Here is a 14,838-nt window from a genome sequence, read left to right on the forward strand (position 1 = left end):
GATGACCTAAGTCAGATCATCCCAAATTGAAACTATAAACAGAAGTCCACTTTTTAGATATTTACTTAGGCACATGTCTAACTAGGGTGTTCAAAAGCATAGATATTAATGTGTAGTAAAATTAGTATTGAAACTAGATACCAACTGCATTTCAGTTTTATGCAGCTAAAACATGGCACAGTTCTTGAAGATGTGAAGCCTCTGCTCTGACAATGTCTAAATCGAGGCTGAAAATGGTTCTGTTTAGCTGAGCGTCGAACTGAAAGGTTTTTGTTCTGCACTTGTCTCTTTTACTGTTCATTTTACGATGATTGTTTCTGTTTTGATTTGTTGTATTACAATTTGAATGTCTTTCTTATCTTGGAAAGCATTTTGATTTACTTTGTGTACGGATTGCACTACACAAATAAACTTACCTTGCCTTGCCTGATTTGAACAAGAATTGATACTGGGAATATAAACCTCACGTAGGAAAAAATTTACCTTTTGGAGTGATCATGTTCTATAGTTGACCAAAAATTAATATAATAATAAGACTGCAAGGTAATCGTAATTGTAATTGTGGTATTGTAATCAGTATTGAGCCTTTTTGTTAGTATCAAAATTGTGTTTTTGTCGTCAACACTAGTTCTACTCTTTCTATAACACTACTTCTGTGTCCCATTTTGCAGACTGCTACCACTACCTGGCTGCTTTTAGATGACAACTGTGCTCCTGTAAACCATATTGATTTTGTGCTAATTTAATCTTTCCCATCCATCCCTAATGCCCTGTTTAGCACATAAAAATCCCCCATTTCTGCCACAGTACTTGACAGTAACACTTATTCTGGCGTAGAAAATAAGACGATGGAAACTCGGGCTCCATCATGCTTGAGTGTACCTGTCGTAGTCTCCGTTGCACAGCGCTCTGACAGGAATGGAGAAGGGCTGCCACACTGGGTTCAGCGTGCTCTTTACCACCTCCGTCTTATGGCAGATGGTGAACCTGAAGACACAGGTCAGAAGTGATTTTAAATTCAACTCAGAAAACCTCTCCCCACTGCGCCTACACTGCCTGCACTTAAACACCCGACCTCCCTCTGCTGGCCTCATCTGCCCTTCCCTTTTGATCATTCCCCACAGTTTTGATCGCTTTATTACAATGGATCTCAAAACAACACTGAATAATGCCTCCCGAATCAGGCCCCAAAAGGTTTTCATCCTCCTGTTTTTAGACAACCTTGTGTGCGCAGCAGTTTTAGGGGAAATCCTCTGTGTCGGAACAAAACTCTGGGGTAATTTTGAACACAAACAGAAGTGGTTTTGTAAAAGGAGCGACAGATGTGCTCAGAACTGGCTAATATGTTGTTTATTACTCAGTTTCATCATAACATTCTGTAGGCAAACGATATTTAAAGGGCCTATATTACACTATTTTCTGATCTATGTTGTAATGTTGTTTCCTCATCACAAAAATACTCGGAGTTGTGTTTTGTTTCATTCACATATGTTTAACACACCAATCCTGCATATTTAGGCTCTGTTCAACCTTATGATGTCATGTGGTAATACAGGAAGTGCGCCATACACCTTCATTAAGAATCATTTGGATGATTTCAGCCTTGGAATAGTTCATCTCTATTGAAGGTAAAGGGTGTTTGTTTTTTTTAACTAGGAAACTACCTCTAACTGACATCACATGGTGGAACAGAGCATTTTGAGGTTTGGACATGTAGACAGACTAATAATAAAGTGTTACTCAAACATGTATGAATGATACAAAACACAATTCCAGGCATGTTTTTGATGAGGTAACAACATTATAACATGGCGTAAAGCTCACAAGAACCAATTTTGTGTAATATAGGACCTTTAATGCAGATTAATATTGTTATAAATACAGATTTTAGTGAGTTCTAGGGTATAGTCATTAATGGTAATTGTCCAATGTGGTTCACCTGGTTCCTTTAATTTATTTTAATAGATTCTTTTTCGAGACCAAGGTTTAGTTTGTTTTCATACCTTACAGTTGAAAGGAAACTAAACCTTGGTTTGAAAAAAAAAAACCATAAAACTAAAATATACAAATAGTAATGCTCAGGATCAACCTTTATGCATTTACCTTTTAGAAATTCATGGCGTATGTAATTAATAATGTAATCCCATCTGGGAGTACGACATCTTCACATTCTAGAGTGAAAACCCCCAACAGGAGTAGTAACCGGTTTAAACCTGTTTAAGAAACAGGTAAAACTCACGTGCCATCTTCATTGCTTCTGTAGAAAACCATAAAGGGATCGGACTTCCCAAAAAAATCCTTCTTGTCCAGTTTGTTGGCACAGAATTGCATGGAGGCACAGTCCTGCGGAGAGAAAGAGATAGGGAAATAAAACTTAAGAACAGTGTGAATCTTCTCTGCCTGTGTCGTGTTTGTTTGTGCAAGCTGGTGCCAAGGAATAAAAGCACTAGACTGGCACCATATACAGGCAAAGTGCTGACTAAATTGTAATGAGCAAGTAGACTCCCAAACCTGCACAAGCATTCATTATCACTTCTTTATGCATCTCCAGTGTAACAGTGGCCCATGTTATAAAAAAGACAGCACATTGGAGCCACTTGCTGTTGGATATAATCATAGTAATAGTACGAGAGACAATGCAGAGCTGTGCAAAGTAATGGCTTCTAAAATGGGGCTTGCAGAGGAGGGGGCTGTGTACAAAGAGGATATGGGGGGGTGCAAGTGCTGCTAATGATACATTACAAAGCCCGGTATTACCATAATTATGCTCATTTAGCTAGAATTTCACCGTGCGGCGCCATTTACAAGGACAATGAATATGCTTCATAATGCACTTGGTTCCACAGAGTCCACGCTGGTCAAGGTAATAGACAGTGTTGAATAATAATGAGGAAATATGGCAGACAGGTGCAAGGTGTAAACTAAACAGATAGGTCACCTCCTAGCTCAATTTCATTATTTTAAGTTATAACACAGAGCAGCAACGATTCAACCGGGAGGGCAGTTTGTATTTTTAAGCAATCAATGACACCTACATGTCTCAGAAGTATATATTATACACAAACATTATACGCAAATTAATTCCCCAGTGGCCAAATAAAGATGGATATCAGGATAAGCTTTTACTAATGGACTATTTAATGATGTTAATTAATTTCCTGATTTCTCTTTCATTTCGAGTTGTCTAACAAATATAATAAAAAATATGAATAAGACTGTAAAAACAAGGCTCTAATCTTCTACGAATATTTTATTACACAGATAAATTGCACCATTTCAACATGCCCTGCTCAATAACAGGATGTGTCTGACAAACATCTACATAATCTGCCTTAGGATTCAACATTACTTTTTAATATTTCATCCTTCCGACAGTGATGATGCAACCACCCTGTCATCACATTTTAGATATCAAAGACTGGCCCCTTAGAGCGGTAAACAGGCGTTTTACTTCCTGCTGCTTTGGGGTTTGAGGGTGTAAACGTGGAGCTATTAGATCAGACTCTGCTAAGCCTTAGTTCAAACCTCCATTGATCGATTTGACCCAGATCAGAGCCAAGTTCCCACTGTGACCGTGCCCTGACTGCCCCATACCACAGAGAGATATAGGAGCCATATACAGTCAGCAGGGCCAGTACAAGGCAGAGACACACCTGGTGCAAGTACAAGTACATAAACTGGGTATTTTAAAAGTAAGACCCAAGAAACAGAGATGGGTTATGCAAAATTTTCACATCTCCACATGTATTTTTATTATTAGGTTTTTTGAGTCTGACAGATTTCCCATTTGTTGTTATTACACAAGATAATTGAAATCATGCTAAGCCAATTTTGAAAAGGAAATAACTGGGATTTTCTGCAAGTATTCAGTTTGGCCTATTTTGTTCAGAGTATGCATTGTAAATATATCTAAGAATATTCACATTAATCCTGAAGTTGCCGCGGGCGCCGCCATTGTTACATTATTGGGGTTGTATTATTTTGCATGGGGCTACTGATCTTGACAGCAAATACGTTCTACAAAGTGTTTTAAAGCCTCTCAGAGAATCTGTGCGGTGTTGACGTGTTACTCACATTAACGTTGAACAGTTTACACAAATCAACCTACTTTAAATCATATTTTTGAGGCGAAACTTTATAATTCTCCATTGATATGAATAGGATGTCTGCTTAACTGGAAATGTCACCACAAAAAAGGCATGGTTTGGAGCATTTAGAGAGAAAAGTGGGCGAGTGGAACAAGGACTGAAATATGAACCGATGAACACAATAAATACAAGAATCCCATAATTTATAATCTCAACCTTTGTGGTTTGATAAATGCCCTGAAGCAAACTGCCACCGAAACTGAAGGATGGTTAAACAAATGTAATATATTCTCCATGCCTAAAGCATCCATAACAACACCATTTCACAAGTGTTCTTTTCTTGTACCACATTCTGTACACTGACTGATTGCTCTGACACAGTTGTCGGACCATCACGCACAAAGCTCCAGTCCTTTTGCGTTTGGAGCATCATGTTTGCAGATAAATGATCAGTGGTCGGCTAACAGAGTATATCCCACTAAAGTAAGACAGAACCTGTATTTCATTTAAATTTTTAAAACACAGTTTTATGCCAGCAGCTTGTCCTCTCTGTCCTTACCACCTTGTCATTGTGCCACTTTTATGAGAGATGTGAGAGTTTAAAGTTTTGACAAACAAAAGCATTACATTTGCTCCCTGATGTCAATAATAGCTTTCTAACCTCTCGAGAAAACCAACAGAAGTGATTAGCACTGTTATTTAGCCCTGTTTCCAATCATCTCCCTGAGGATTTCAACCCAAGAGGTCTGGTAAGTGCTGATTAAAACAGCCAGTGGCCGCTCGTGGCTTCTGTGATTTATGACATAGACGGGAGCATTGCATGACATCTCAAAGTGGGTAAATTGGATATGAATCTGGCAAGTTATGATGACATCCTGTGTTCTTACAAGTTTTTTACCCTTGATAGCTTTTGACAAACCTGCTAAATTGCTAACTTCACGCTGCGTCTCATTTGCGGATGAAAAAACTACAGTGTCATAAAACTTCACTTCAGCAGGTTATATAGAGTTTAAAGCTGTTATTTTATTTTAACAATAGCTACAAGGTGTGCTTCTGTAGCCTTGACGTGGCCTTCACAATTACTATGTAGCAGCAAAATGGTGCTGTGAGTTTCCACATAACAGTATGTGGTGCAGGGTTCTCATTAACCAGGAAAAGGCAGAGGATTCAGAGGAGCTGGAGGTTTAGGTGCACCAGGGGAATACTTCTCACTGCTGTCCTGCTGTTTCTTTGCTCTGCCAACACACAGCCGCTGCAGTGAGAGAGATGCAGAGTGTCACTGTGTGAGTGTGAGTGGGTTTTCAAAGGCTTGTGGATGTGTAGGTACTGTCGCTATAGGCGTTTGGGTAATGCATAGAAATCAAACACTGAAATGGACATAGTGATCCATGGGTCATTTTTGTTTTACATATATATAGTGACAAATAATGATTGAGATATTACATCATATATGCTTTTCACAAGAACAGGCAGCTATTCTCATGGCTATGGAAATATTTGGACTTAGAGTAATTATGTCTGAGAAGTTTGAGGTGATTAGAGAGACGCAATTAAACAAAAGTTTTTGGTGACAGCTGATGGTCATGTTTATCTGGCAGCCCTGTCCTAGTCGGGAGTCCAAACTTGGGAGTGTTACAAATGGCATCACCGAGTTTAAACATTAAGAAACACCATATAAATCTCAAAGACAAACTGTAAAAATGAAAACTGGTTTTGTTAACTTTTTTACTTTTTCTTTTTGTATTTTCCTTATCTACAATTCACAGTAGATTCACTGCATTTGTAAGACCCCAGTGACACAGAGGTGACTCATGTAGCAGAGACATATTCACTTGAAGTAGTTACATCCAAGGTTCAGATGAAACTACACACTAGAAACTACACAGTCTTGTATTTGCAGAGAGAGTTGACATCGGTGTCAAAAATATAGAAAATGTTCACAAATATTTCATTGGTAGAACTGAGTTTAACACAATACAGTGATTTTGTAGAATGAAACTACCTAAAATGACCCTGAAAACACATGCAAAGATTACAGGAGAATATATTTTTCATGAATTAAGAAGATTAACATTATATTCATCATATTAAACATTAATATTAAACATCTTATTAAAACATACAAACTAGCCACACCCAGTCAATGTATTTCTCCTCATTTTGATTTAGATACAGATGCAGATATGGAGCTTTGACTACATCTCACAGTTGTAGTGGAGCCATCAGGCAGTGTGCCGTACACTCTGAGCCAGAGAAAGCTGCCAGAGGAGGAGCCTTTGATCTACACTGTCACTGACACTGCCTAATGAAACCTGTGCCAGTCCAGAGAGCCGCCTGACCAGATACGAGACCACTCTCCCAGCTACTGTGTCCAAGCCAGTCCCCTCTCCCTCCAGCTGTTTACCTTGGGCCTGGGTTATTGGTCACAACACTATAAATCACAGTTCACAAGGGACAACATGAATCTAAACATCTCGAAAGTATCTTTATGGGGAAATTGCGTTTTTATTCTCAGGGTTAACCGCGATAAACATGAGAAGGCTGTAGAGACATGTCAAAGTAGTGACCCTCTAAATGAGCCGCTGACACAGGAGAGGCTCGTGGTCAGAGGGATCATCATTTGCATTTATATGAGAAAATAGCTTCTGGAGAGGGGCTTTCCAGTGTTGTTGCTAACAGCTCTACACCTGATAAGTCACAAGCCTGCTACATCAGTCGTATACAGGGTTATTTGAAGACATATGTGTCAAAATACAATTACTGTGAAGTGGCATTTGAATTTTCCAACTGATGAACACACTCGACATAATATAGGAGATGGATCTTTGCCACAGAACAGGCAGATGGAGGTGTTCCTGACAGGATAAGCCCACTTCAATGGGATGGGGCTGCTGTTTCATGACACATTCAATTTTGGTGCAGAATAGACACCATCATAAAAACTACAGGGAACTGAGCAACGCGACTAGAATGGAAATCTGTAAACATGCACTTGCAATTTTTAGTTTTGGTATATTTGGTTTAGAGATGTCTGGGTCTTTAGACTTCTTATATACTGCACAGCCATGACATTATGAGGTTATTTTGTCTTGATTTCCTTATTGTCATCACGTTTTCTTTGTGCAAACATTTCAAAGTGAACTCTGTCTCTTTAAAATGGTATGTGTGTTTTTTGTTGTTGTGTTTTTTACATTTTGCATAGCTTCCTGGGTTTTATGTTCAAGTGGGATATGCTTGAGAGATATGTTTGAATGTTATTACACCTCCAGAATAGTGCCTTTTAAAATGATCCTTCCACTTTAGAGCTGTAAAGAGCAGCGCGTCTCCATCCACTTCACAGCCTCAACTTGGCTCCCCTCCATTCACCTCACAGTCTGAACTTGGCTCCCTGTGACTATTTCATGCTCTTGAAACTGAAGAATGGTTAGAAGCGACACTTTGGCAGGGTGGATGACTTCCCAAAAAAACTATACAGCAGCGGTAAATGGTATTTTATTCGAAGACATCCAGGGACGTTATAGAGAGTAGAGACGCCGCTGAGCCTTGTGTACAATCCTAAACTTAGCTGAACGTAAAAGTGCACTATGGAACTTTTCTGGAGTAGAGTGTGCACCTGCTTGTCTCAATGGAGCAGAGCATTGCACCTATGTATCTCCATGGTGGTCAGATCTTTGGAGAGGCGAGCATGCTCACAGTAAGAATGCGTGTTTTTCAAGACAATGAATACAGAATGTAACTGAATAAATGCAGGATGGACACATTCGATGCCACACATAGCAAACAAAGCAGTAGCATTTCAGTGCAGGTGAGCAAGTGATCAGAAAAGTTACATAGTGCAGTTCAAGGCCGCACAATAACCTCACCACTTTTAACTTGCCCAACCGTACTGAACGTAAAAGCGCCCCAAACCATTTAAACGCCCAGGGTCGTACCTCAGATCCCTAATTCCCACACAGGCGCAGCGCTGGCGGCCATCTTAACCACCCCTTTAGCTTCGTGGTCAATGAGCCTCTCTGCTTTCTCCACTGGCAGCGTCGTAACACAATTATTTACTATGTTCATTTAGCGGCGTGGATAGAAAGCCAATGGACATTAGCGAGTGAGGCATATTTATACAGATGAATGGGTTAACGCTTCGCAAATGGGGCAAAATTGCTGTTTCAGTGATTGGGATAAACCCAGCCTCATTAAACTAGATGTTCAAAGCCGTAGAATATTCAGTAGCGTTTTGCAAAAGACGGATAACACTGCGACACACAAGTCAAAGCTATTAGCCAGCCCACTTTAGTTCAGAGCATTTGTAAACAGCGCAAAGAATGCTAACATAATTCAAGCCACACGAGCAATTTCCTTTAAGATATCTCATACAATTTCGTACCGACGGCCCCTAATACATCAGCAGCAGGGAGTTAATGAAGCCGGCTTTGAATAGAACTAAGAATAACACTGGTAACAACTACATTATAAACAGATAAATCAATACAATGCTTTTGGCGAGTTGATCTGCAGCATTGTAATATGTCTTTGGAGAGCTATTACTTCAGTAGTTTTTTCCGGATCAACTATAATTTAGCTTAAACATAGATGTTCAGTGATCATTATCAGTTCAGAAGAGATAGGCTAGTGTCAAAATCAATAATTGTGTGTTAACGCTTCCCATTAAAATAACATTAAACTTTATTACCCTAGAAGAAGTCAATAAATATACAGTCTTGACGACACTGCAAGCCCGGTAGTCATGTTTTTGAATGTTTCGATTGGAAGGGAAAAATGTTATTATCAAAAGTAACCGATGAATAAAATCTTGTGTCTTGTTGTTTCTATGTTTTATTCAACTTTGACCACTGTGTATGTGATTACATGTTTCACAACAGCACAATTTGTCAAGATTTTTGTGTTTGTTTGTTTTAAGAATCTAAATGAGAACCAAAATGAGGCACTTTGACTCACCCTGCAGTTGCTTAGCTCCTCCGCTGACAGAATAATGGTCCCACATTTCTTCCCGGGTATGCCTCTGTGAAGAGAAAATATTTCATTATCAAGAGGATATTTTTTATGAAACTACACAACACAATATTCAAATGTCAGGACTAAATATAAATTAAAATTCATATGAGAACGCTGTTTTTGTAATGAGTTTTCAAACCCTTTTGTTGTCATGCTCCAACTTATTTCAGACGAGTGGCCGCCTCACCATTTATGTAAATCTGAGCTTCAGTTTTCTCAGTGTGTGAAAAATTAGATTTCATGGAAATAGCAAATTACTTTTTGGGTATGAACAAGCTGATTTATGTAACCATTTGGATTTACAACATTCATTACCAGACCAAGGTGTATTCAATTTAATTGTCAAATAAGTCCAGATTTCTTTTTATAATTGTAGCTTTCAGTAAGTGCGATTACAGTGACACTCTGGCAGCTTTTATAAAAACATTTGTGATAATAACTTTTACATATGGCCTTTTACCTTTTCATTTTCCTATTAAATCTCCATTTTGTAGTTTCTGCAGTCTCTCGGATAACCTCAATCACACAATCTCGACAAGCTACTTTCACTGCCTTCCTCTTTTGTAGCAGCAGAAAAACTAATCCTAAACGTCCAACTGTAGTTTCTGAAGTGGAACCAAATCTCAGTCACTTCACTTCAGAGAGAGTCCATCCAAGTGAACACAACACGACAGCGTATCCACTTTCCAATCACGCTCCACTCCAGCTGCCATCCCGCCTGTCATCTTTCCGGATAAAGACGGAAATTACACAGGCGTCCTGCTGCGGCCTGAGCTGGAGCACATCATTAGAAGGTTAGAACCACCGTGGAGCTCATCTAGATACTGAGAGACACAATGGGTTCTTAAACTGCACCACAATGTCCTGTTGGAAGTTTGAAGTCACTGTCTTTCTGTTAGAGAGATTTGAGCTGGAGAGGTCGGTTATATCCTGAAGAATACTATTAACTTATTAACTTCAAAATTATCTTTCATTTGGAACATTTGTTTATATTATGTAGGTATGTTTCATTTATTTTACCTGATACTGGTGTTTTTATTTCGCTATTGTGTCCGTAACACAAGATATGAACATGAATAAATCAGCAGCATCCTTTCCCCGAGGTTGCTCCCACTAGCTTTAGCAACAGGTTTGATTGACAGCGTTGCTAAGCATCTACTCCCTGTTAGACCAGTGGTGTGGGCAGGAAGGGACATTAACTTCGACTGCCTCACTCCGGATTGGCTCTGGTTGCTATGATACTCAAGGTCGGACTTCCTAATATGGAAATCAGCTCCAAAATCACCCCATAACTGCTAGCGTCGATGAGCTTCATTTGACTGAAGCCGAATGGGGGACGTCACACTCACGTAGACTACTTCTTTATACAGTCTATGGTAGGAACATTAGCCCTGTCCATTTGAGCCACTGGGGCAACTTGCCAGGAGCTACGGGCGCCAATCCAGGCTTGGTCAGGACTACCTTAACTGGATGTTTTGGTGCCCATGAGAAACACATCCAAACACAGGAAGAAACAGGCAAACTCCACACAGAAAGGCCTGCGAGTCAAACATCCATGTATTATGCATTGGCAAGTCTCACTTTTCAAAGAAGTTTTTATTTGACTTGAAGGCATGGGTTCCACATAGGTTACTAAGGTCTACTACACTTCCAGAACGATGCATTATTGAAGAGGGCAAACTGCAACTATGGGACTTGATCAGATATAGAGCACTTCCTCTTTCTTATCTAACTGTGCAGGAAACACTCTGAAGACTTAAAGAAATATGGCATGTGTGTTTTCCATTAACCTCTGCTGGCCCATTCAGCGTGCCTATTGTCACTATACATATTATATCAAATGCCCAATAAAAGAGACCGTATCAGTTAGATCGATACCCTTTTCCCCAGAACATCCCCATATATTTTTATAACACCGCACAAAAGGTTTAAGGCTGTGAACAAAAGATACATCAAACACGAAAAGAAGCTCAAGGAGAAGGCCAAGGCACTGTGAGACATCGCAATTTTGAAGAAACAAGGCTTTGACTCTTCATTTGTTCAGAGGGAATGTTATCTGCATCACTAATTCCTGTAGGCCTTTTTTGCTTGTGCTATTCATTAATTAATTCTGTAGTGGTTTAAGGAAACACGCCAAATTTCTTGAGACTAGACTGTATACATAAACGGACATAGGTAACCTGCTAGCCGCTGTGTTCCAACCAGGAAGTGATTATGGGCACACTTCCAGCTCCATCAAATCTGGCTTCAGAATTCCAAACATGAAACTCGGCTCCAAATTTGCCCCTATAACAGCTGGACTCGATGGGTGACGCAATGGGTGACGTCACACTCACTCAGTCCATTTCTTTATACAGTAGCGATGGCAACAATAGCAGTCTCAACGTCTCAAGTCAGTCTCCAAAACAAACCAGAAACTAACGAATAGAACCTTCACATGAACTTGTCAGCATAGCAACCAAATGTCACATCAAAAGCAGTTACCGTAACAACAACACAAACAGTTAGAAAAACAACAAAGGGTGTCAAATATCAGATCATGACAATATGTTTTATCGCTGTACAGTATATATATTTAACAAACTATACTTTTATATTATATTTTTATATGCTTCATTACTCAGTACCAATGACCTGTCTCAAAGGAAATTGCACAAACTTGAATTATTGTTGATCTGAAGTGTGCCCTGGTTGACATTCGAATGTTTATAGCCCTTTTGTTCCAAGGACATGAGACCAAGATGAGCTCCAGAGGTCAAGCTATCTTTCTGGGCTAACGCTATTCACGTGTAGCCTTTGAAAGCTGCAGAATAAGATCCAGTGGTTTGCAGAATGTCTTTAAAGAGGCACTGAGAGGAGATGCTCTAATCACTGCAGCGGTGAGAGGAGCAGGCACCAAAAGGGCAATGGTCTCTGAAATGAGGCATGCATTATTGAGCACGGCATTTCCTCCTGACAATGACTGGTTAACTGGAACACTGGAAGACACACAGGTTTCTTTATAGATGTGTTGTCTTGGTACAAATAAACTATACAGAATTAGCCTGGAATCAACATTACATTCACGATACAACTGAGTGCAAACAATGACACCAAATATGCCTGTGGTAGAAGGTCATTAGATGGTGAGGAAAACTGTTGTTCCTTTGTTGTGTCTCAAGCTCAGTCAAATGTGATCGTGCAGTCAGATCTGTTTTTTCAGTGACATGTGAAATGAAGGAGCTCATTGGTCACCTATGAGTTACAAATAAAATCAAATTAATTTAGTGCTTCACTCATTGATTCTGCACAATTACGCCATGTTTTTCAGCCCCTGTGATATTTTTAACTTTATTTTTTCCTATACGGATGAACCATGCCTCCCTGATTGGCTAATCCACCTGTCAATCATGCCCATTTCAAAGCGGGAAGATTCACCAGTGGCCAGACTCACATCTTCGGAAAGTATTGAAGAAGTGTGTGTTGTGGATCCCAGGCAAGCTAATGGTCAAAATAAGACCAGTGTTTGTTGTCATCTGATTATAAAGCAAGGAAGTGCGTCGTTAGCATGTTAGTTGTCTTAGCATTATCATGAGCTCTAGCGCTTATCAACTCATTGCTGCGAATAATTAGGATGCTAGGATGGATCACGTTAGGAAAATGAAGTCTGAACTTTGAAGAATAACAGCAGCTCAGTTGGTAGCGTGTCCTCTGATCTGAAGGTTGGCGGTTCAAATCCCACTCTCAACGATTCCAGCTCCCACAGATCAATGCTGTCATGCTGTCATTGTGTCTTTGGGCAAGACACTTAACCCACATCACCTCCAGTGTCGACATACATTGGTGTATGAGTGAGTGGGTGAGTGGTTTCTTGATGTAAAGCTCCTTAAAGGTGGAAAAGAGCTATATAAAAATGTGACTATTTACCATTTATTTTGGACCACTGCTCAAGTCAAGTAGGCAGCAGCCTAACAATGCTGTCATGTACTTCTTTTTTTTACAGTAATTTCTCCCATTTCCAGGAAAATATGTATTATTATTCGGGTAGTTTTTGGGCTTCGTCTATAGCCCTGTGTGGTCTGGCCCCTTGGACACACAGCAGCTCCCCACCACAACCATTTATCCAAACTAGTTTCCAAGCATGTAAATTTCTATCTTGTTTTCACAGTTTTACTCTGAGTGATCTAATGTCCTGCAACACGAGCCCTTGTTCTGGCTGCTCTCATTCACTGCCTCTGCCTCAGTGGGAGCGACTGCTGTTTGATGATGAAATGATGAGAAATACGCCGCGTCCTCCCAATTCCTACACTATCAGTCTACAGTGAACACACCCCACGTTTACATCGGGGAGAGATTGTTATAATCATGAGATAGATACGGGCCTTGTTTTGTCTCCATCATGTCCGCCGAATGGTTAATTGCTTTGGTGCTCAACAGTTTTGTGATGTATTCAGACAATCGGGTGATAATGAGCTATTGTCAAAGAGAAGACATGATCGCATCAAGATTAAACGCGTTACATCAGTATTACATATTTCATTATCAAAAGAGAACAAAGGACATGTGATTTATAAAGAGTTGCCTGTCTGAATGACACAACAGTAACAGCTTTTATCATTTAAAAAGATGTAGTGTACATGGCCTTCTTGTTATATCATGGATTGGGTTTGACAAGAATTGGTAAAAGCAAATCGCTCTCTGTGAATACAAGTGAAGAGGTTGTTTATCTCACTGCGAGCACAAGAATTCAGTGTACTATTTCTGCATCTGCAACACATATTTTCACCGTTTTATCTCTTAACAGTTATATTTATAGCCTAAATTTTAAATATTGTGCTTGGAAAACCACTATTGCTATATTTAAGGTCCTGCTGCCATAGCGATAAAGAATTAAATGCAGTTTTTTCAAGTGTTTTGGGGAAGAATGAATGCCTGTTTGCGTGTTGCTGCTTTGTTGTGAATGATTAATATGAAATAACATTGACCTGACAGCTCCAGTATCTCTGTGCTGCAGGTGAGAGGAGGTGGTGCCAGCCTTGTGCTAACTACCTCTGATATTTAACAGCTCTGTGGGCAGGGAGAACTCACACATCAGTTATACAGAGGGCCCAGAGAGAGAGACAGAGACTCCCCGCCATATGCTCACCACCATCACTGCAGAAACGTGATCAGGGAAGAGGGTATTTTAATTAAACTCAAACTGTATATATTTCTCCTTGAAAGTCTCAGGTAAATGAATAACCTAACAGTCTTTGGGGATGATCACCTACTGTCAGATTTGGATTGGAGGATATGACAGAAAAAAATGAAGCATGTTTTTTTGTTGATATATTGCAATTTTCAATCAAATTAAAAAATAATAAACATAAATAAATATGCTCTGCAATCATTTCATAAATGTAAGATAGAACTGGACTGATATTCTTTATTTATGCATATTACCTCCTCAAATATGATGTTAATATGTCCTAATTGAAATTTTTATTCATATTACTCAAGTAACAGTAGCTCAGTTGGGTATTTGTCCACTGATCGACAGTCGACATAAACATTAATGGTAGAGCGGTCATATCCACGGACCCACAGGTTGGCGGATGCGATTCCAGCTTCCACAGATGAATGCTGTTGTTATAGCCTTTGGCAAGACCCACCTCGCCCCTAATGTCTGCGTACACTGGTGTATGAATGCATGTGGGTAGTTCCTTGATGTAAAGTGCGTTGAGTGCCTTGATTGTGGAAAAGTGCGATATAAAAAGGTGACCAT

At 39.6% G+C, this 14,838-nt stretch overlaps 1 protein-coding gene across 2 annotated transcripts in view; it reads right to left on the reverse strand.

Moving 5' to 3' along the window:
* cpne5a (copine Va) overlaps positions 1 to 14,838 on the reverse strand; it is a 103,488-nt gene that overhangs the window by 37,340 nt on the left and 51,310 nt on the right. For both annotated transcript variants that reach the window (XM_033969968.2, XM_033969967.2), the window contains 3 exons: positions 9,039 to 9,102; positions 2,240 to 2,343; positions 883 to 987 (listed from right to left, as the gene is read on the reverse strand). In XM_033969968.2, the coding sequence (XP_033825859.1) occupies positions 883 to 987; positions 2,240 to 2,343; positions 9,039 to 9,102 (273 nt within the window). The remainder of the gene's footprint in view (positions 1 to 882; positions 988 to 2,239; positions 2,344 to 9,038; positions 9,103 to 14,838) is intronic.

This window comes from Periophthalmus magnuspinnatus, chromosome 7, assembly GCF_009829125.3.
Source record: "Periophthalmus magnuspinnatus isolate fPerMag1 chromosome 7, fPerMag1.2.pri, whole genome shotgun sequence".
Classification (NCBI taxonomy): Eukaryota; Metazoa; Chordata; class Actinopteri; order Gobiiformes; family Gobiidae; genus Periophthalmus; species Periophthalmus magnuspinnatus.